The following is a 23,546-nucleotide window of genomic DNA, read 5'->3' on the forward strand; positions in this document are numbered from 1 at the left end:
TAAGCCGTAAGCAGAGAGTTTACTTAAAAGACAGACAATCAAAAGGTTTCGAAAGGTCCATTAATATAGCTGCCACATACTGGTTTTTATCAAGACTGCAGATTTCCAATCTTCAAGGGGCTTCGACAAAGTATTCTGACACCCATGCCCTTTTCTAAAAGCACATAAAAAGGAATGAAAAATGTTTTCAAAATAATTTGTCAATTGATCGGACAGAACCATTTCATATATCTTAGATATCGTTGGTAAAATACTGACAGGACGATAACTTTTTCTTGTCCAGTGGATCACTTTTTTTATATAAAGATACAACTTGTGCTGCTTTAAGCCTGCTTGGAAAATTACAATTACAAATAGTATTATTTAATAAAGATGTAATATTTTTTGTTAAGAACAGGAGCCCCAACATGTAGATGCTTAGATGAGATATTATCAACACCTGTAGCTTTCTTAATATTAATTTTACGAAGTAGTTAAGTAGCAGTGCCATCGTCTGTTGACTTGAATTCTAAACATGTATCCTGATGCCCCAAAGTTTTAATTTTGTGCATGCTGGGGGGGGGGGGGGGGCTGTCTTCATCAAAAAACATCTTTACCAATTGAATCTGCAACTTTTACAAAAAAATATTAAAAGTATTACAAACATCTTCGTTATCACTAATAATTTTGTCGTTTTCAAGTGATACAATTTTTGTTGCCCAATTTTTGATTTTATTGATAAAAATGGTTTTACTGTACTGTAAAAAATATTTAGATTTTTGCAGTGTTAAGTATAAAACAAATCACGGGTATCCCTTTAACTTTTTTAAAAATGCATATATTTTGAAACACGTGTTCTTAGCACATTTTTAAGTTCCGGACATGTTGCCAATTTTTTAATCACCTCATTTATTGCACTTTCCTATATATCAATTTTTGCGAAAATTGCGGCTTTCAAATGTTAAATGTTTCGGGTCAAAATTTTAATACCAAGTTAAATTTCGTCTTCATTCATCGATCCGATAATTTTCGATACTTTTTCTAAACAAACTCACTCATACACAATAAGACAACAGAAGAAATTAAACTATTACAGTTAGAAGTGTAGTAAAATTAGACAGTGCCTGGTTGCATAGGTCATAGTCAATGACCTGATAAATACATATACATATGCGGACAGCAAATCTCATTAGGATTATACATGATACTTACGCTAAAATATTTCTTGTTGTAAACTTTAAATGTCCAGTGATAGTTCTACATCTAACCGACTATTTACGAGGTTATACTGTTGTATTACATTCAAAGAAGTTGTTTAGTTATGAGTGGAAATTTATTCTTATAATAACGGTAAGAAAAGACAAGTTACCTTAGTTATTTATTTAAGAAATTATTTGATACACCAGTCTATACGAAACTCGTCGGACCTTCGGTCAAATCCGATAAAATTGCTGTCTGTTCGATAAAGGCTAGAAACCACTAATTCCACTTCCCATAGGCTTCTATGCTAATTTCACAATATTCAATGGCTTCTCTGGACTTTACCTTAACTTTAACCTGCAGAGGACTTATGGTGAGACTTTGAAAATTTCTTTTTTAACATGTAAAGTAATGGAAACGTTAGAAGTGGTTAGTGAGACCTAACCATTTCTAACGTTTCCATTACTTACATGTTAAACAAGTAATTTTCAGTGTTTCTCTGTGAATTCCCAGGACAGATGACTCCTTAAAGTTGTATACCATTGCAAAGCTTGAAAAATAAGGCTTTCAAAATCATTATTCTAATGAAACAATGACTGTAGAAATTCTTCACAAAATTTACTTGAATAAAAAATACTGAAAATCAACATTTTTACCTTTTCTGCTAACTGACAGCATGGAGGCCAATTACTCACACATGTAAACAATATTCATACACTTTTGTAGTAAATTACATATATGATTTTAAAGTACACACTCTCAGCTTTATTTCGATTACTTTTAACCAGAATACACACAAATAATGCACTTACAATACATATGTCTAGATTCAGTGTGTTTTTGGTACTACATAGGGGGGAGGGGGAGCATTTGACCCGGAAGTGGTTAGTGAGACCTGTGGTAACACAATGTTTATCTATCCTTTGATTACATAAGAAACCTCATTTTAACCATGCAGCAGTAAACATGCAAAGAGAATATTCATTTTTTTTTCTCCTAAGTATAATTAATATTTAACATCTATTTTCCAATTAGACAGTTTAACAAACCATGGAATCTTTAAAAAAACGGGCTGCAGTTATCGGAGCTGGTGTATGTGGTATTGCTGCTCTTCGAAACCTGACAGACCCGGTCGGAGATATTGAACCAGTGGCATTTGAAAGATCGTCTTCATTTGGGGGCCAGTGGAATTTTACAGAAGCAGGACCTTGTGATCAATTTGGTTATCCACCATCATCAGCAATATATAGTGGCCTTAGGTAAACTAACCTGCAAGAAATGCAAAACTAAGATGAAGCCACACAAGAGAATAAAAGATACAGAAAATGTGCACTATACTTAGTGATGTTTATACCTTTAGGTGTCATTGTTTATTAACTATCGTTGGATTTTATTGTGTTTTTTTTAACAGACTCACTGATGTTAAAATCAATGGCTTGGGGGTGGTGACTAAATGGCCCAAGACCTCCAGTACATTTCTATATATCAATCCAAATTTATCATAGGTCATCTCCTTTAATCTGTCTATGCAGCTTGAGAATGCTAGTTGTTTTGTATATCTGAATAATTATTAACTTATAACTTTAGTCTAGGTATGCTTTCCTCATATTACTCAACTGTAATCATGTTTCCACAAAAGAATAAAATCGCTCATTAGAATCTGGTGTTAGATGCAGTAAACTAGTCGATATTTAAAAAAAAATAACTTCAGTTGGCTGCTAAATTTTTATTCAGCGACATTGACATTTATTACATTGCGTTTAATTCAGTTTTACTCTTGATTTGACTTTGTCATACACATGTGATTTTAATATATCTGTTGCAGAACAAACATCCCAAAGCAGTTGATGGAGTTTCCAGGTTTCCCTCACCACCCTCACCTACCGACATTTTCTACCAGGGAAGATATATATGAATATTTAGAAAGATTTGTCAAGGAATATAATCTTCTGAAGTATATAAAAGTAAGATGTTCCTGCTCCGATTGAGAAGGGTTTACATGGTGTTACCCCCGCCTGTCCCTCCGTAGTAAACATTCTCACGTGATTACCGTTGTTAAAAGTGATTTGATAGAAGTATTATGTAGGTATGTTATAAAAAATAAATGAACAATTGCAGTCCTGAACGCTTTAACATTGTTTTACGGTTGAGTTTAGTGAAATGTTAGTGACATTTATGTCTTTAAGACTGTTTTTACAAAAGCTCTCAAGACATGTTTCGGGCCTGGAAAATAACACTACCTTATGCCGAGAAGTAGACTTATCATTTGCCAATGGTGAGTAACTGCTCACTCTTGCCTCCCTAACTGATTTGATGAGAAATGGCTCACTGTTGCCTCCCTGCTATGGTGAGAAATGGCTCTCTCGTTGCCTCCCTAATTGATAAAGTAGATAGAAATGAAAGCTTTATGGGTTCAAAATAAATACTGAAACAAATAAGTTACTCCTTGAAACAAGTGTACAGCATATCGCTGCTGACGAGGAAGTTACTCCTTGAAACACGTGTACAGCATATCGCTGCTGATGAGGAAGTTACTCCTTGAAACACGTGTACAGCATATTGCAATATCATATGATTGGTACTATATTGAAAAAACCACTGGACAGACACCCTTGCTGGTGGCCCAAAGGTCCTCGAGAGTACTCACCAACTTGTCTGACCACTGGGCAAACACCCTTGCTGGTGGCCCAAAGGTCCTCGAGAGTACTCACCAACTTGTCTGACCACTGGGCAAACACCCTTGCTGGTGGCCCAAAGGTCCTCGAGAGTACTCACCAACTTGTCTGACCACGAATCATTTTATATATCACTGATCACAATTTGCAGTTGAACAAATTTTAAAATTTATAAAACACCAAGGCTTCATTCCTGGTACTGTTTGCGCATTGTAGAGCTTCATGGTGCTGGATTTGGCTTACATGTACTATTTCAATACTTTTCGATTGAGAACTTCTTGTATAGGCCTACAAGTTATGTAGGGATTTAGGTCTTCCTTTATATTTTGTTTCAATGCTGCTGACGAGAGGTTACTCCTTGTACAGCATATCAAAATTTGTAATATATGATTGGTACATATGTACTAAGTATTCATGAATCATTTGACTCATTTTCCCACTACATTTCAGTTTAATACAATAGTATTGAATCTTGAACCCAGTGATACATCAGACAATAGAACAAAATGGCTCGTTACTTATAGTGATGTCAGATGTCCTAGCCAATCAACAACCGAGGAATTTGATGCCGTAATTGTCTGCAATGGGTAAGCATACACGATTTTAAAAGGTGCCAAATGGTTCATGATCAAGATTTTCGAACCTTTCAGAATTAACATGAATGGTTATTTTTTTTTTTATCAGAAATAGTGTGTTTCCGAACATGCCATCGATTGCTTGTCTGAACAGATTTGAAGGGAGAGTACTCCACAGCAGAGATTACAGAAGACCTGATGTATTCAAAGACAAAACGGTGGCTGTTCTTGGTGCTTCTTATTCTGGAAAAGATGTTGGTAGACAGCTGTCTGACTATGCTACGAAGGTGAGATCAGAGGCACGTGGTTGTTAAGTTCTGAGGATAATTGGAAGATGGTTCAGCAATGCTTAGATAATTTTGATAGAAAAATCACAATGTCTTTTCTAGTGTTATTGCCTTATTATCTCTATACAAAAGCCGCTGGCGAAATTAAGTGAAACTATTACTCATTGGACGACTTATTTATTTCTAACCTTGACGACTGTAACTACAAACACGTTAAGAAACCGGTGGTATACATCAGATGATTTTGCAGAATATTCAAACACGTGGCATACTAAGTCCTAAAAAACTAGTGGAAGAAATGGGGTCAATCAGTCGACTTTTTTGCAGGTGGCAGAGAGACACATTAATCTAAAACAGCTCATAGTGCAATTGTAGAACTTTGAAGTGCTGATTGAATATTGCAAATCAATCCATGAAAATATTTTTTATCAAAAATAACAACTTCTTAAAGATTGCGTGGCGTATAATTGTTTGAGGCATGTGATAATTTACCAATTGTTACCCACTGTTACTTTTTGATTATTTATCGCTAATCTTATATTCTGCCGGTATCGGGTCCATTCATCTATAGATACGTTCTTTTTAAAAGTTAATACAGTGTGTTGTTTTTTTACTTGCTTATTATATTGTTTCTTTCAGGTGTACATCATCCACAAAGGTTCACCTATGAGTGTCAAATTTCAGAGTAACGTGGAAGAAAAGATTACCTGGATAAAATCAGCTGATGACACTTCGTTGATCTTAGAAAATGACATGAAAGTGGAAATAGATGTAATTATATTTTGCACCGGATATACTTATAAGTTTCCTTTCTTGTCAAGAAATGTCATATCAATTAAAAACGAACAAGTTAAACCTTTGTATAAACACGTCATGCACGCGAATTACCACACTCTCTTTTTCATAACTGTATGGAAAATAATTGCGCCATTTCCGATCTCATTTCATCTGGCGAGATTTGCCAGAGCTGTTATTGACGGTTTAGCAAATATTCCTTCTAAGCAAGAAATATGTCAAGACATTAAAAAGGATGTGACTTGTAGGACCGAAAACCACTGCGACGGTCGAAAGTATCACTACATGAATAAATTGCAATGGTGTTTAGCACGTGAATTATCCGAGATAGGACGTATAGAGTATCTTTCAGAAGATCTCGAGACTTTTTGGAACTTCTTCGAAAAACATATAGAGATGGACTACTTAGAGAACTGGAAGTATGATTATGTTCTTTCAGACAACAAAATTTTAAAAGTTTTAAGAAATTAGCACTCGGATTACGTCGTCGAAAATAACATTGCACATTGTCAAAAATTATAATATAATTAATAATCAAGTTTTTAAAACATTTAAGATAATTTTGGTTACTTGAATTGATATCTTGATAATCTGTTTTATGAGCTTTCTTGATTCAATGTCCGATTATATTCTTTCTGTGTACAGTAATTAAATTACATGTACGTCATTATACTCACGTAAAAGTGGTGTATATTCAAATACTAACAATCCTTTCTGAATGAGTATGTTCTAGTGATATTTTATGCCAACGTTGGAATTTCTACACATGCAACTGTTATGCAGTGCATTCTGCCATCTTGCAAATGTACATGTATGTCAAGAGGAAAAAATGGCAAACGTAACATTACACATAAGTAATAAAGTGGTCTACATGATGGAAATATGAACTAAAATAAAAACATCAAAATAATAATGTTGTTTATTGTAATATCAATATTTAACAACTCCCAAATTCAGTCAGCCGACAATGTTTACATCTGCATTTCTACAAACAAAAAGAAAACAGTAAATCTTGCCTTTCAATTAGGATTTCAAGTTTTTCTATGTGCAATACGTTTAATCAATATATAGTGTATATATGTGTAATTCTGAAGTGATTTTTTAAATTTTTAACCCAGGCGGTGTACGGATGATATAGGACGTCTCGCATATTCCTGATGATCGAGAACCATCGGTACCTAATCAAAAGTCATTATTTGATTAAATTATTTTCCAATCGCACCAAATCCCAAATATCAGCTCACGTCCGAAATATAACGAGAATGGATATGGTGAATATGTCAAGGAGACAACAACCCCACTGGGATGATGAAAAATGTCAGCTCAGGGCCATCCACGGGTCTTCGATGAACAACGAGGAAACCCTCTGCATCTGGCCTCAAAACAACAATATACACAAATACAGGGAAGTAGTTGCCCCTTTAAATACCAGCCACATAAAAATAAACTTAAAGTGAAAACGAAACAATACACATGAAACCCATTTCGAGTTAACGACCGGCTGCTGGTGTATATAGTTGGCCTCAAAATCGTAAAATTGATCAAGGATTCTTTTATTACTGTACACAAGTAATTATAATAACTAAAAGTTCAAACCTTATCAATGGAGTTTGTAACAGTAACTTACTCTTTTTGGCAAATAAATAGGTATCTAGATGTACAGGAGTAATCATTCCAGGCTCCTTTACCATCCCAGTTGAATAACACACAGTCTTCATTGGAATTATCTACTCCAGTACCAACCTAGAGAATCCGACTATGACTTGTTAGACAGTGAAATACATGTATAGTAGGCAGTGCAATGTTACATGTACGATAATGAATAAAGGACAGGTGAATTCTGGAAGAGGACGAAACTACTTGTTTAAACATTAAATAGCCGCTTATAACATATTTTAGACGAGTTACCATACCCTTCTACAGAGATTTATGTGTACCAATTGGGTGATCCTAAGTATATTCTGCACCCGGTTTCTGTACATACATGTATCGGTATTACACTCCTGTAAGTAATCACATGGTTCCTGATCGAATGAGAAACTTACTGTTGTTTCTCTTATTTCATTTCTCAGTATTTGTTGCCCTTTTAGCTGTTGGAATTATTTTGTTTTTTTCTATTGTGTTTTAGTTGTGTTTCTCTGTCTGTCGGTAATCCTTTGAATGTTTTTTTTTTCAAATTTAACTTTTAAGTGAAGAACTTAAATTGCAACATATTGTGAACCTGATTATTTGGTTCCCCTGGGTACCAGTAAGAAGTCTGGACAGCATGCTGTGTTGACAAAAATATCCATTTGGTTTCTTTGAAGATGTCGGAAACTCCTATCCAATACTTATATTCAGTAGTTGCTACAAGACAATTAAATAGAATCACAGTATTATAACCCATGCATGATCTGTCATTTGTCACGTTTCTATCTGCCGACCGCGAAAGAAAGACAATTGGCAATATACAAATACTTGCCTGATTTCGGTCTAGCCTGGCTAACCAAGAAATTCTGTACATCTGGAGAATCAGGCTCGGCCAAGTTTCCATACACCGAAGAGCATACTGCCTTTGATAATAAAATAATACTTATCAAACATAAAATGATAAGCAAATCGCTCAGAGAACATAAAGCCGGTCTAAAACATGTACAATTCTTGCAATTTCATAAAGAAATAAGGTCATTGATGTACGTTACATTCGTCCGATACGGATTGAATAAAAGTTTTGGGGAGGTTTTAATTTAGTAAGTTATGATCGTTCTCAATAATGTGTTAAGGTACTGTGAAAGTACAATTTTTCGTAGGGTAGCAATTTTCGTGGTTTTTGTGGGTAGACAAAACGACGAAACCTGGTTCCTAACGAATTCAAGAATCCACTCGTGTTTCTTCCCTTACCCACGAAAATTGGTATCCACGAAATAAAGTACCTTTCAAAGAAAAATGCGATGGGGGGAAATGTTACAAGACTCAAAAGTTTCAATGGTTATCTTCAAATTTAATCGACACACAAAACTTGATAATTAAAAAATATCGAGTTGAAATCCGATTAAAATGTTTAATTTTAATTCCTTCAAATGACAGTCGAAATAGTATATGGATCTATCAGCTAAATAACATTTTCCCTATCTTTTTGTTTCACAATGACAAGTTATGCACAAGACTTTAATAGTGAAGAATCTTAAAGTGCTTTTGACAGGGCAGGATATTTCTTTGTGTGGATATCCTTGTTTTCTTGGGCTTTCTTCCTTCATAGCGCCCACCTTTCAGACACTCCATTTAATCCGCTGCTGGGTATTGATTAAAGGAGAATGATATATATTTTATACTAACCAGCGATTCGTACCATGTTGCCTTATCATGTGAAAGGAAATAACACATCCCATTATGCTCTACCCATCCTTCCATACAGCACTCTGAAACTAGATTGAAATTGATTCGACTCAAGTTGAATTTTGCTTTTTTATTGTACATAAACATTTTAATCTTAATTGTTATAAGAATCCTTACATCGGTCGAAAGTTTTATTCCACATGTTATTACTACAGCTTGCAAAGTAGAGATACAAAAATAGAAGAAAATGTTTCATACGTAACTAGCATAATTGACGCAATTCATTAAGGCAGCTTATGACCAACCTTGTTAACAAAGTATACAGTCTTTCAGAGGAGAAACTGGAGAGTTATTAACGACGATGACGACAAAAAACGGGCGCAAAATAATGATACTTTATACCGTCAGTTCTGTCTCCAACCTTAAGCTATCACATAACTTTAGCTAATGATTAAACAGGGATGCGTAATTAATAAATTCAGATCTGAAGTCTGCTCCATTAATTCGAACTCTGGACAGGCATTACCTATTTTTTAAATCATTTACATGCCTACATTAAATAATATGAATACATCCTGTACTCCATGTAAATAACCCATCCTTATTAGCAGGCTATTATTAATGTATATTATGAAACAGATTAGTCAACTGACAACTAATCTCATATTGGTATATACTCAATACGTTTAACATGTATGATCAATCGCTTCATGTGCGGAATGGAGTAACAACTATGAAAGAGTAATCAAGGGAACCAAGGTTATAATTGTTATATGAAACAATTATGTTCAAGGTGAAATGTTTAGGTAAGTTTTACAAAACATCCTTACCAGTGCAAACTGCAATTACACTTGCAATAACAAAGAAAAGCTTCATTTCTGATACGTCTCTATTGACACATACACAGTATTACTGTCACATTCAGTGGGCAAAGAAATTTCTAATTAGTTCATGTACATGTAGATAAGGACATAGTACTTCGACGATAATGGAGGACCGTTAGATTTGGGAGTTAACCTATTTCAGTTGTTATCGTTTATTATAATTGTTTCAGTCCTGATATCTTTTAGTTTCTGCTCGTAAAGAATTTTAAGAATTATTGTGCCCCTGTCTTTGGTACATTAACTTATCGTGACTTTATGGAAAGAAATCGCGGTTATTGTTATGTACTCCCTATCTTCAAACAGGTGCCCAGTCTTAAATGTTCTGAGGTTCTTATTTCGAGTAGATGACTATAGTGTTAGAAGATCACATATAAGACTTATAAACCAAACTATTTGATTCGATGTCATAAATGGAATATATATCTTTTGAAATATGTAGTATTCCGTACATTTTTTTCAACTTGTTAAGTAAGTGCAGATATTAAAGCTCACTAATACACTCCTTGACATGTTTACGTTTCTTATTTTAGCGTTCGTGCATCGTTTTTCGTGCGTTTACACATCATTTTGCGTACGTTTAAACGCACGATAAACGTACGATAGAAGCCTTCGTTTAAACGCACGCTAGGAGCATTCTTTAAAACGCACGATAGAAGCGTTCGTTTACACGCACGATACGAGCATTCGTTTATTTTTGTACTTCGGTTATTTCCTTGATTTAACTGTTATTTTTATATTTTTTGCTATTATTATTTCATATAATTTCATTTTCATTTTATTTTCTATTTATTTCTGTCTTCATTATATGTCAATATTATCATTTTTCGTCCTTCGTCTATCGTGTGTTTAGGTAGTACAATACAGTTAGGTCATTTCTGAAAATTGGTCTCATTTTGTTGAAATAAAGCTGTTTTGAGGCAGTCTACACAGAAATTTCTAGTGTTTTGTCATAAAAATGTGCATATTTTCTAAATCCTTGGTGTGTGGAGGTTCAAGTCATTTATAAGTAATTTAGTGATTATTCTAATAAAATCCAGTAGCCATGGTAACATACTGAAAAAAATATTACTGAGTTTTAGTACAAATTAGGGGTGCCTTTCCAAAACTAACAGCCAAATACTACGTTTTATAAAATATCAGGCACTTGGACACTACCACAGGTTGAAAGCATGCATGGAGTAGGTGGAAAAAAGGTAAAGATAATTAGACCCTTTTCGATTCATACTCTCACAATTTTAGTCCCAAAATGTTCGTGCGAAATAAGGTATTTTGAAAATCAGCCATCTGATGCTGAGGAGAGAACCTAATACGGCAGGGGACTGAAACGTTCCGGATACCATTTTTCATTTTAATTACACCTGTTTACCATAACATATATTACATGTATCTATGTATAAATACTTATCTACATTTAATCAATATATCCCCCAAATTTCAACTTTTAATTTTAAGTTTTACAAAATTTGACCGGGGTAACTTGGTGTGCGAAACAGTGCGCCTTAATGTAACTGTATAGTGCACCTTTAAACGCACGCTAGGAGCGTTCGTTTATCGTGCGTGTGGGAAACCTAAACGTCTCAAGGAGTGTACAACCAGTTCATATCACATTATATAAACAGGTAGCAAATACATGGAACGTTTGGTTTACAAATAAAAAACATGGCGTCCAAATGGCATGAGTGATGCATTTTTCAACCACATGTATCACACATGAGATATAAAAAGGTACACATGATGTATTTTACACTAAAAAGTCTAATATCACACTGTGAAAAAATTGGTATTTTATTGACCTGTTTGTCATAACAAAAAATTGGATTATGTTTCACTCCAAAATAACATTTGGGAGGACCAACCTATGGAAAGCCAGACCAGTTCATCGCGAGAGTTCATGGACTTACACAGGTAGATAAGTGTAAGGTATGAGGACTTGGTCCATTCGACCGTGCACAATCACATAAATATTAGATAATTCTGATTCTTTACAAATTAATCTTTGAAGTATTTTTCAACATATTTTCATAATATTGTTGTATTTTGTATAATGCTGGAGGAAACATCTTTATCGGTTCATATAGACTGGAGTACCTAAACAAATAACAATAAATGTATTTACTTTAAAGTGTTATAGAACGCCCAACATAATAAAAAAAAATATATAAATGAAACTACTATTGATGTCCCTTATACAGCGCGCAACAAATGTTGTAACTTCAGTCGGAGAAAATTTTTAACTTAGAATCAGGGAATAATCTAACATTTGTGTATTTATTATGATATGCCGTGACCTAAGTTGTTTCAATTCATTCTCGACTGACCAAAATTAGCTTCCTTCTCTTTCAAACATCGGTAAACGCATTTAATGTTCATACAGTGTGTTGTTAATTTAACTTGCTTGATGTTGGTAAAAGAAACATTCTTAGAGGACGGACCTGCATTAATTCGCGACTGCCACGCATTCGAGACGCACAATATAAAACATAGGGTATTCTCGAGGTATTTTTTATCAATATCAGGCAACGAACTCCAAAAACCGATTTAAACATCAATTGTATTATTTTTTGCTGGTGTAAATCATCCAAAAAGGTTAATCGTTGAGTGTTAAATTACAGAGTGAAGTGGAAGAACAGATTACATGGATAAAATCAGCTGATGATACGTCATTTATCTAGAAAATGGCGTAAAAGTCGAAATAGGTTATAGACGGAATGGAGTAACAGCTATGAAAGAGTAATCAAGGGAACCAAGGTTATAATTGTTATATGAAACAATTATGTTCAAGGTGAAATGTTTAGGTAAGTTTTACAAAACATCCTTACCAGTGCAAACTGCAATTACACTTGCAATAACAAAGAAAAGCTTCATTTCTGATACGTCTCTATTGACACATACACAGTATTACTGTCACATTCAGTGGGCAAAGAAATTTCTAATTAGTTCATGTACATGTAGATAAGGACATAGTACTTCGACGATAATGGAGGACCGTTAGATTAACCTATTTCAGTTGTTTTCGTTTATTATCATTGTTTCAGTCCTGATATCTTTTAGTTTCTGCTCGTAAAGAATTTTAAGAATTATTGTGCCCCTGTCTTTGGTACATTAACTTATCGTGACTTGATGGAAAAAAATCGCGGTAATTGTTATGTACTCCCTATCTTCAAACAGGTGCCCAGTCTTAAATGTTCTGAGGTTCTTATTTCGAGTTTGGTTCTATTACATAAGAAATTCTATTTTCATTCAATAATAAGAGATATTGAAATGACATTAAACCACTGAAATGACGGCATTGTAGATGACTATAGTGTTAGAAGATCACATATAAGACTTATAAACCAAACTATTTGATTCGATGTCATAAATGGAATATATATCTTTTGAAATATGTAGTATTCCGGACATTTTTTCAACTTGTTAAGTAAGTGCAGATATTAAAGCTCACTAATACACTCCTTGAGATGTTTACGTTTCTTATTTTAGCGTTCGTGCATCGTTTTTCGTGCGTTTACACATCATTTTGCGTACGTTTAAACGCACGATAAACGTACGATAGAAGCCTTTGTTTAAACGCACGCTAGGAGCATTCTTTAAAACGCACGATAGAAGCGTTCGTTTACACGCACGATACGAGCATTCGTTTATTTTTGTACTTCGGTTATTTCCTTGATTTAACTGTTATTTTTATATTTTTTGCTATTATTATTTTATATAATTTCATTTTCATTTTATTTTCTATTTATTTCTGTCTTCATTATATGTCAATATTATCATTTTTCGTCCTTCGTCTATCGTGTGTTTAGGTAGTACAATACAGTTAGGTCATTTCTGAAAACTGGTCTCATTTTGTTGAAATAAAGCTGTTTTGAGGCAGTCTACACAGAAATGTCTAGTGTTTTGTCATAAAAATGTGCATATTTTCTAAATCCTTGGTGTGTGGAGGTTCAAGTCATTTATAAGTAATTTAGTGATTATTCTTATAAAATCCAGTAGCCATGGTAACATACTGAAAAAAATATTACTGAGTTTTAGTACAAATTAGGGGTGCCTTTCCAAAACTAACAGCCAAATACTACGTTTTATAAAATATCAGGCACTTGGACACTACCACAGGTTGAAAGCATGCATGGAGTAGGTGGAAAAAAGGTAAAGATAATTAGACCCTTTTCGATTCATACTCTCACAATTTTAGTCCCAAAATGTTCGTGCGAAATAAGGTATTTTGAAAATCAGCCATCTGATGCTGAGGAGAGAACCTAATACGGCAGGGGACTGAAACGTTCCGGATACCATTTTTCATTTTAATTACACCTGTTTACCATAACATATATTACATGTGTCTATGTATAAATACTTATCTACATTTAATCAATATATCCCCCAAATTTCAACTTTTAATTTTAAGTTTTACAAAATTTGACCGGGGTAACTTGGTGTGCGAAACAGTGCGCCTTAATGTAACTGTATAGTGCACCTTTAAACGCACGCTAGGAGCGTTCGTTTATCGTGCGTGTGGGAAACCTAAACGTCTCAAGGAGTGTACAACCAGTTCATATCACATTATATAAACAGGTAGCAAATACATGGAACGTTTGGTTTACAAATAAAAAACATGGCGTCCAAATGGCATGAGTGATGCATTTTTCAACCACATGTATCACACATGAGATATAAAAAGGTACACATGATGTATTTTACACTAAAAAGTCTAATATCACACTGTGAAAAAATTGGTATTTTATTGACCTGTTTGTCATAACAAAAAATTGGATTATGTTTCACTCCAAAATAACATTTGGGAGGACCAACCTATGGAAAGCCAGACCAGTTCATCGCGAGAGTTCATGGACTTACACAGGTAGATAAGTGTAAGGTATGAGGACTTGGTCCATTCGACCGTGCACAATCACATAAATATTAGATAATTCTGATTCTTTACAAATTAATCTTTGAAGTATTTTTCAACATATTTTCATTATATTGTTGTATTTTGTATAATGCTGGAGGAAACATCTTTATCGGTTCATATAGACTGGAGTACCTAAACAAATAACAATAAATGTATTTACTTTAAAGTGTTATAGAACGCCCAACATAATAAAAAAAATATATATAAATGAAACTACTATTGATGTCCCTTACACAGCGCGCAACAAATGTTGTAACTTCAGTCGGAGAAAATTTTTAACTTAGAATCAGGGAATAATCTAACATTTGTGTATTTATTATGATATGCCGTGACCTAAGTTGTTTCAATTCATTCTCGACTGACCAAAATTAGCTTCCTTCTCTTTCAAACATCGGTAAACGCATTTAATGTTAATACAGTGTGTTGTTAATTTAACTTGTTTGATGTTGGTAAAAGAAACATTCTTAGAGGACGGACCTGCATTAATTCGCGACTGCCACGCATTCGAGACGCACAATATAAAACATAGGGTATTCTCGAGGTATTTTTTATCAATATCAGGCAACGAACTCCAAAAACCGATCTAAACATCAATTGTATTATTTTTTGCTGGTGTAAATCATCCAAAAAGGTTAATCGTTGAGTGTTAAATTACAGAGTGAAGTGGCAGAACAGATTACATGGATAAAATCAGCTGATGATACGTCGTTTATCTAGAAAATGGCGTAAAAGTCGAAATAGATGCAATTATATTTTCATATTTGAAAACAACCAAATCAAACCTATGTATTAATATGTCATCCACGCAAATTATCACACACTCTTTTTCATAACTATATAAAAAATAATTGCGCCATTTCCGTTCTCGTTTCATCTGGCGAGATTTGCAAGAGCTGTTATTGACGGTATAGCAAATATTTCTTCTGAGCAGGAAATTTGTCAAGACATTAAAAAGGATGGTGTTTAGCATGTGAATTATCCAAAATAGGAAAAAGTGTCTGGCTGAAGACCTCGAGACTTATTGGAACATCTTCATAAAACATATAGAGACAGACTACTTAGATACCGAAATGTACGATCATGTGCTTTCAGACAACAAAATTTTAAAAGCTTTTACAAACGAGCACTAAGGTAATGTCATCAAAGTTAACATTGAACATTTTTGAAAAATATTGTGATAAATAATCAAGTTTTTAAAGAGTAATCAAGGGAACCAAGGTTATAGCGGTAATCAAAAGAATGCAATCCAGGGACAAAGACCAGACACGGAAAACAGACATACACAACAAAGAACACAAAGCAACCAAAATCACACATACAAAGCAACAAAAGTAAATGAGCAACTCGGACTCCACTAAAAACTGGCAGCATGGACCAGGTGCACCGGTAGGGTAAGCGTCCTCTGCTTTTCTAGAAACACCCGCCGAGTTCCTCATAAAAAGTCAAGTCCGGGGTAGACAAACGAGGAAAGGCAAACTATGACCCGTTGAATAAATCAGTTTTCATGGTGCTGATGGATACACCATAACGATCCACGAGTTGATGATGACGACCATAGAACTTCTGTAGTGATGACTTCAATCTTGTAGCAACATAACCCTGTTCCAGAAGCCTATTTGTTAGAGTTCTAGCGCGATACAAAATGTCTGCGTAGTTTCGGCAAGCTCTGGCATAACGTATGAGTTGTGATATGAAAACTCCATACGCAGGTGCTGAAGGGCTGTTGCCACAGATGAAAGGAAAGTTGACAATTCTGAATGAAAAGTCATCACGTTTGCCATAAAGTTTGGTCAATAGTTTTCCTTTACCATCGATTTCTAAGTGTAGGTCAAGATATGAGGCTGACTTCACAGTGTAGTATCTTTTATCTCAAGTTCTTTTGGCTAGATGCGATGTATCAAATTCCCGAAATTAGGATTGTTTAAAGATAACACGTCATCTACATAGCGGAAACTGAGATTGAAGGATCTAGCCAAACAATATTCTTTCTTTCTGATCAGATCAGCTATAAAGTCAGCCTCATAAGAGTGAAGGAATAGGTCAGCTAGTAAAGGAGTACAATTTGTTCCCATTGGAATGCCGACCGTTTGTTGAAAAACACGTCCACCACACTCGACAAATATGTTGTCGATTAAAAATTCCAGAATTTTGTAAACATCTTCCTCTGTATATTTGGAAGATGATTTGAAATTATTTCTTACAAAGTATGAGGAATCTCTACCAAGAACTATATATTTGTATCTAGGTGTACCATCTTTTTTGGAAAAAACAACGATGTATAATGTTTTTAAGTCGGGATTTTAACTGAGTATGGGGAATAGAAGTATACAGTGTTGAAAAATCATAGGTTTTAATGCTATTATATTCAGATAATAGTCTTGAACTGATTGTCTCCAAAAGATCTTTTGAATTTTTCAAGATCCACATTGAATTAATACCACTACGGGAGTAACAAGTGTTGTGGTAGGACTGTAGACCCTCTTTGACAGTTGTGAGTATAGAAGTTAAAAGTTTTGAAAGAGGTTTGGTGGTACATTTTGCAGATCCAGCTATGAAACGTTGTTTGTATGGATTCTTGTGAAGTTTAGGAATCCAGTACATAGACGGTAAATCACAATCATCGTCCTTGGTAGAGAGACCAAAAGAGGATAGCACAGATTTATGGTTTTCCACAATCTCTTCTTTGGAAAGAGTGTAGGTCTTATCACTTCTATTATTTTCTACGTCTACCTCTGATAATAAACAATGGATATAAAACGTTTTGCAGACAAAAACAATGTTGTTTTGGGCTTTGTCTGCTGGTACGACAACATATTTGTCATGTATAGTAGACACTGTTTTTGCTACATCGGGGTCTTTGAAAACTGATGTAGCCTTGGCACTCATTGACCTACTTAAAACTTTCATTCGTTTCAAAATTAAAGACCTCACGGCCTTCAACCACTCTGACAGAGAATCAATGTAGTCTTGTTCTCGTTTTATCCATTTTCTTGCATAGTCCTCGACGGCATCCATAAGAACTTTAAAGTTATAATTCCAATTTATGGAGAGTGGTTCACGGTACTTGGGACATTTAGAAAGGATATTACGCAGAGATTCGTTTTCGATAATCACCATATTTGAATGGAGAGGTTTTGCAAGAACAGTCAGGTGGTTTAGCCTTGAAGTCCTCAATCTCGAGGTTCTGCAATAGCCTTTTATAATTGAAAATTTTGGATGCGATGGGTGAAGTATAGGAATATGAAATAATTGGTATGGAGAATTTTGTTGGTAACGTTTTTGTGATGGAGGATGTTAGCCAAATTAATTGCATCTATACCTTTGTTGACAAACGGTAGTGGAAGAAATGATCGTTTTTCTTCATCTTGACTTTTCACACAAACTGGTTTAAAGAGTCTGGGGAAACCAATATCCAAAATGATGGCAACAAGTCTGTATAATGAAGAGGTGGGGTCAGAAACAGGAGTGTCAAGACTTGTTTTGTAAAGGGAGTGTAGTAGAGTGAGAGGTATAGAATAAAGTTTGGTTCTAATGCGATGAAGTCCAAGAGGTTTTTGTATGAAAGGAAGGAGACCATCTATGGAGACATCATGTAACTTAGGTGACGTATAGTGGCGATGGCCATGACTCCTTTCCCGTCTTGGATTTTTGTCAAATAAATTCATCACATTTATGTTATTGTTATATTGGCTTGAATGGTTTCCTATACTTTTGATGTTGTCATTGCATCCGTAAGGTATTGCAGTACGTAGTCTGCGTATCCAGTACTCCTCTCTTTCCCTACTATAGTTTTTACTTAGAACGGGACTGTTCGTAGGATGGGAAATTTTTTCTAAAATACGAACTTTCATGGAGACGATTGAATGATCTTGTTGATTAAAGTGTTTATAAATTGTCGGGAATTTGGTGGTGTTAATTCCCGAACGATGACCGCACATTCTTTTATTTAATCGTCCTTGCGTTTCTCCGACATATATTAAACCACATAAGTTGCATTCTAATCTATATATTAAGTTTGTTGATTTGCAACTTAAGTCATCGTGACTTCTTGTATGGAAGGTTTTGTTTGTAAGGGAACTGGAGAAGTAAGGGTCGGTTATAAGAATGTTGCATGTTTTGCAATTTTTTATACCACATTTTGATATGGTACAATGTGGTTCGTCATCGTTGTAGTCAAATATATTGTTTAAAGTGATGGAATATACATGTTTACACAATTCAGATTTCTTTACAAGACACATGAAAAGAAGCCGTTTGTAAGTAATGTCGAAAATGATGTACATGTAATTCGGAAGTTTTTTTTTCAATTTTTAACGCAGGCGCAGTACGGATGTTCTAGGAAATCTAGCATATTCCTAATGATCGAGAACCGTCTTTACGCGATTCAAAGTCGTTATTGTCCATTCTTAACAAGCTCCGAATAGCATCTGTTGTTCGACATATGGCGCAAATGGATATGTCAAAGAGACAACCAACCCAACCGTGATGAACAGGTCAAGGTCATCCATGGGTCATCGATGAACGACGAGCAAACCCTCACACCACAGAACAGGCTTCATCTGGTCCCAAAACATTTTACACAGATCAAGTTCGGTATACTGTTCTCTACAGTCATATCAAATAACCTTCAAGCAATAAATAAACTAAACAGAGTACGAGTATAGATGTTACATTTTTACAGAAAGGTTAACAAGCGTTGGCATTCTCTCAGCAAGGGCTAAATAAATTTGGATTTTACTTATAGAAAACTTTTGAACACAATTTATCTATGTTTATCAATCGAGCTTGTAACAACATTAACTTACTTTTTTCTGGCAAATAAATAGATGTCCAGCTGGACAGGAGTAATCATTTCAAGTTCCTTCACCATCCCAGTTAAATAATAAATAGATGTCTAGCTGTACAGGAGTAATCATTTCAAGCTCCTTTACCATCCCAGTTAAATAATACACAGTCTTCATCGGAATTATCTACTCCACTATCAACCTAGAGAATCCGTTTAAATACATTTGACTACGACTTATTACATAATGAAGCACATGTATAGTATGTAATACCAGGTACATGTACGATAATGGATATAAAGGACAGGTGAATCCTGGACGAATCTATTTTTTAAACATTAAATAGCCGCTTATAACATATTTTAGACGAGTTACCATACCCTTCTACAGAGATTTATGTGTACCAATTGGGTGGTCCTAAGTATTTTCTGCACCCAGTTTCGGTACATACATGTATCGGTATAACACTCCTGTAGGTAATCACATGGTTCCTGATCGAATGAGAAACTTACTGTTGCTTATCTTATTTCATTTCTCAGTATTTTTGCACTTTTAGCTGCTAAAGTTATTTTATTTTTTCTATTGTTTTTTTAGTTGTGTTTCTGTCTGTCTGTCTGTCTGTCGGTAATCCTTCTTTGAGATTTTTTTTTCAAATTTAGCTTTTTAGAGAAGAACTTAAATTGCAAAATATTGTGAACCTGATTATTTGGTTCCCCTGGGTCAGAATCACAGTATTATAACACATGCATGCCCATAGTAATTCTTATGCAATGACACACAGAGTTGACTCCCTTTTCATATAATGTCAACAATAATATTATATACGAGGGGTTACAAGTACACATTACAAAGGCTTGATCATAGGATGATCCAGGTAAAAAGCCAAATGGAATACATTATAACCCCTCAACAGGGCAATCGACTTGTATACTTATCGGCTAATCAAACTGTATACATACTGTTGAACAATGGCGGATCCAGAAACAAAATTTGGGGTGGTCCCAAATTAACTTCAATTGGTTTAATTTTTTTTATCCCCGAGTCATAGCAAACAAAATTAGCCCCCACTTACGGCATGTCAATAAGTCATCTATTATATAACATCGTTAAAGCAAGTTTTAATTTCAATATAAAACAACACAACAACAAACGACAGGGTTTTCGCATTATTCGTGTTTGCTTAAGTAATAATGTAATTTTAAATACTTACCATCAATTGAGTACCTAAAATTCTTTCTTCTAAATTTGCATTTTTTGTTTTGTTTTGTTTTGTTTTTTTACCGTGTTTTTTATTGGGGGGGGGGTCGTTTTCATTTCCGAGAAATGCTTTGTAAGCTGGTCGTGTGGACGGACCATGTATAATAATTAATGGATCGATTACACGTGTACAAATTAAGAACATGTAACTGTTAGAGCAGAAATTGTAAGAAGGAAGACATATGAGGTCAACATATCTTGATCAAAAACACAGAGATGTTTCCTAGAAGAATCATATCGGATATTACGGACATTGTGACTTACACTTAAAAATTGATAATAAAGGAAAACTTCTGACCAAACTTGATGACTTTTCATTCAGAATTGTCAATTTTCCTTTTATCTGTGGCAACAGCCCTTCAGCACCTGCGTATGGAGTTTTCATATCACAACTCATACGTTATGCAAGAGCTTGCCGTAACTACGCAACCATTTTGTATCGTGCTAGACTTCTTACCATTAGGCTTCTGGAACAGGGATATGTTGCTACAAGATGGAAGTCATTACTACACAATTTTATGGTAGTCATCATGAACTCGTGGATCGTTACGGTGTTTCCATTTGCACCATGAAAACTGATTTATTCAACGTGTCATAGTTTTCCTTTCCTCTTTCGTCTACCTTGGACTTGAGTTTTTATGAGCAACTCAGCGTGTATTTCTAGAAAAGCAGAGGACGCTTACCCTACCAGTGCTCGTGGTCCATGCTGCCAGTTTTTAGTGGAGTCCGAGTTGTTCATTTATATTTGTTATTTTGTAGGTATTATTTTAGTTACTTTATATCCTTTGTTGTGTATGTCTGTTTTCCATATCGTTGTATCTTGATTACATTCTTTTGATTTCCGCTAAAATCACTCTTGGAACAAGGAATACTAATTTATTTATGGTTCAGAATGAAAAAGTTCCTTTGAAGCAAGGATTTTCAAACTCTACTATAGGAATCACCGGTGAAAGATGGTACTTCTATTCATAGCCGAGTTGTTGTTTGCAAGCAAAAGTACCAACATCATATTTAGCAGGAATCGACAGTGTTTGTTAAGATGGTTTAATATTATTTTTAAAGTGATTTCTTGAAAAGATGAGCGTCCTCGACTTCTGCTAAATTAACTAAATTCAAAAATTGTGACTTTCCAACACGTTTGACATCCTGCTCTAAATTGCTCATGGAACCTTATGGAAAAGTAACTATCTCGAGGTTGTTTTCATAGTTAATTATCAGGTAAACCATACAAATATAAAAAAAGAAGTAGATATTAATAAGATCCTGCCTGATCAAAAAGGCGAAAAAGTTTGAAAAATTTAAAAAAATAAAATCAGTAATGTAAACAAATATCGCCTATTGCCAGTTTGCATGTTTTGGCACAAGTTAGAATCAATATTACATCTTGGCACGCTGGGACAATTGACAGTTTTTCTGTATTTTTTCAGCCTATTGAAGCACTACCAAGTAGTTTATACGTATGAATACATGTGCTATAAACCACCGTTTAATGGGCTTCTTAATCCCCTGCCTTGATTGATTGTTGTTTTAGTCTGTGGTGTGAAAAAATTTAAATGTTTGGGGACCACTCCCTGGATCCGCAACTGTTGTCTGAAAACGTGGAATTTTCACATATACTAACATACAAGTTGGATCATACAAATTGTTTTTATGAGAATGGGTATTTAAAGGGTTCATTCCTATTTATTCAACGTTTTGAAAATTCAGGTTATACAGGTGAAAAATAAAATTGGATGAATGAGATCTTACAGTGTTTTTTTTTAACAGAACAGAATATTTCTTTGTGGGGATATCCTTGTTTTCTTGGGCTTTGTTTCTTCATAGCGCCCACCTTTCAGACATTCCATTTAATCTGCTGCTGGGTATTGATTATAGTAGAATGATATATATATATATATTTTATACTAACCAGCGATTCATACCATGTTGCCTTATTGTGTGAAAGGAAATAACATATCCCATTATGCTCTACCCATCCTTCCATACATCATTCTGAAACTGGATTAAAATTAATTCAACTGAAGTTGAATTTTTGCTTTTGCATTGAACATTAGGACTTTAATTAAGAATTGGCTATGAAAAAAACTTTGTCTAATGAAAAATAACATAAATTTTCCATGTGCATATTGTTTATTGCGCTAAGTGCAATACACAAAATATGCACATGGAAAATTTGTTATTTTTCAATAGACAATTTTTTTTTATCATAGCCAATTCTTATAAATTAATTTTAAAACATATATTATCTTTAAAAATGAGAAAAGTAGCTCTGAATTTAACTGAATAGGGGCGTGTCAATATTTTTTTATCCATTGAGATATAACAAAATTATTTTAACCAATCAGATTACAGTATTTATCTCAAATTAATTTATTCGTAATTGTTATAAGAATCGTTACATCGGGTGAAAGTTTATTCTACGTGTAGTTACTACAGGAGAAATAGAAAGAAAATAAAAAAATGTCTTATGCCTTATCAGCATGATTAACGCAGTTCCAAAAGTCGACCAACCTCGGTAACAACCTATGTAGTCGTTCAGAGGAGATGGCTTAAAAATTATTAACAACGATGACGACAGACGACGGGTGCAATTTTATGATATTTATACTGTCAGTCCTGTCTCATGATGATAACTTATAGTGTCAGTCCTGTCTCTTGATGATAACGTACTGTCAGTCCTGTCTCTTGATTATACTTTATACTGTCAGTCCTGTCTCGTGATTATACTTTATACTGTCAGTCCTGTCTCGTGGTGATAACTTATAGCGTCAGTCCTGTCTCTTGATTATACTTTATACTGTCAGTCCTGTTTCGTGATGATAATCTATACTGACAGTCCTGTCCCTTGATGATAATTTATACTATCAGTCCTGTCTCTTGATTATACTT

The 23,546-nt window shown here is 34.5% G+C and overlaps 2 protein-coding genes across 3 annotated transcripts; one reads left to right on the plus strand and one right to left on the minus strand.

Annotated features, from left to right (window-relative positions):
* Positions 1-2,110: 2,110 nt before the first annotated feature.
* On the plus strand, positions 2,111-6,418 carry LOC148599260 (uncharacterized). Its single transcript, XM_088559769.1, has 5 exons — positions 2,111-2,438; positions 3,005-3,143; positions 4,305-4,441; positions 4,539-4,716; positions 5,356-6,418. Exons 1-5 carry the CDS (start codon positions 2,230-2,232, stop codon positions 5,980-5,982), a joined length of 1,290 nt encoding a protein of 429 aa, XP_088415895.1. The 5' UTR covers positions 2,111-2,229; the 3' UTR covers positions 5,983-6,418.
* Positions 6,413-19,587, minus strand: LOC148599261 (CD209 antigen-like protein 2). 2 transcript variants are annotated; one of them, XM_088559774.1, is made up of 6 exons: positions 19,422-19,587; positions 8,827-8,915; positions 7,973-8,063; positions 7,733-7,857; positions 7,139-7,254; positions 6,413-6,496 (listed from the first exon to the last, which is right to left on the minus strand). In XM_088559774.1, exons 2-6 carry the CDS (start codon positions 8,899-8,901, stop codon positions 6,469-6,471), a joined length of 435 nt encoding a protein of 144 aa, XP_088415900.1. In that variant the 5' UTR covers positions 8,902-8,915; positions 19,422-19,587; the 3' UTR covers positions 6,413-6,468. The 2 variants fall into 2 exon arrangements, with proteins under 2 accessions (XP_088415900.1, XP_088415899.1); XM_088559773.1 differs by lacking the exon at positions 19,422-19,587 and adding an exon at positions 9,657-9,815.
* Positions 19,588-23,546: the final 3,959 nt, after the last annotated feature.

This window comes from Perna viridis, chromosome 13 (genome assembly GCF_037379345.1).
Source record: "Perna viridis isolate PV_CMFRI_1.1 ecotype Kerala chromosome 13, ASM3737934v1, whole genome shotgun sequence".
NCBI lineage: Eukaryota > Metazoa > Mollusca > Bivalvia > Mytilida > Mytilidae > Perna > Perna viridis.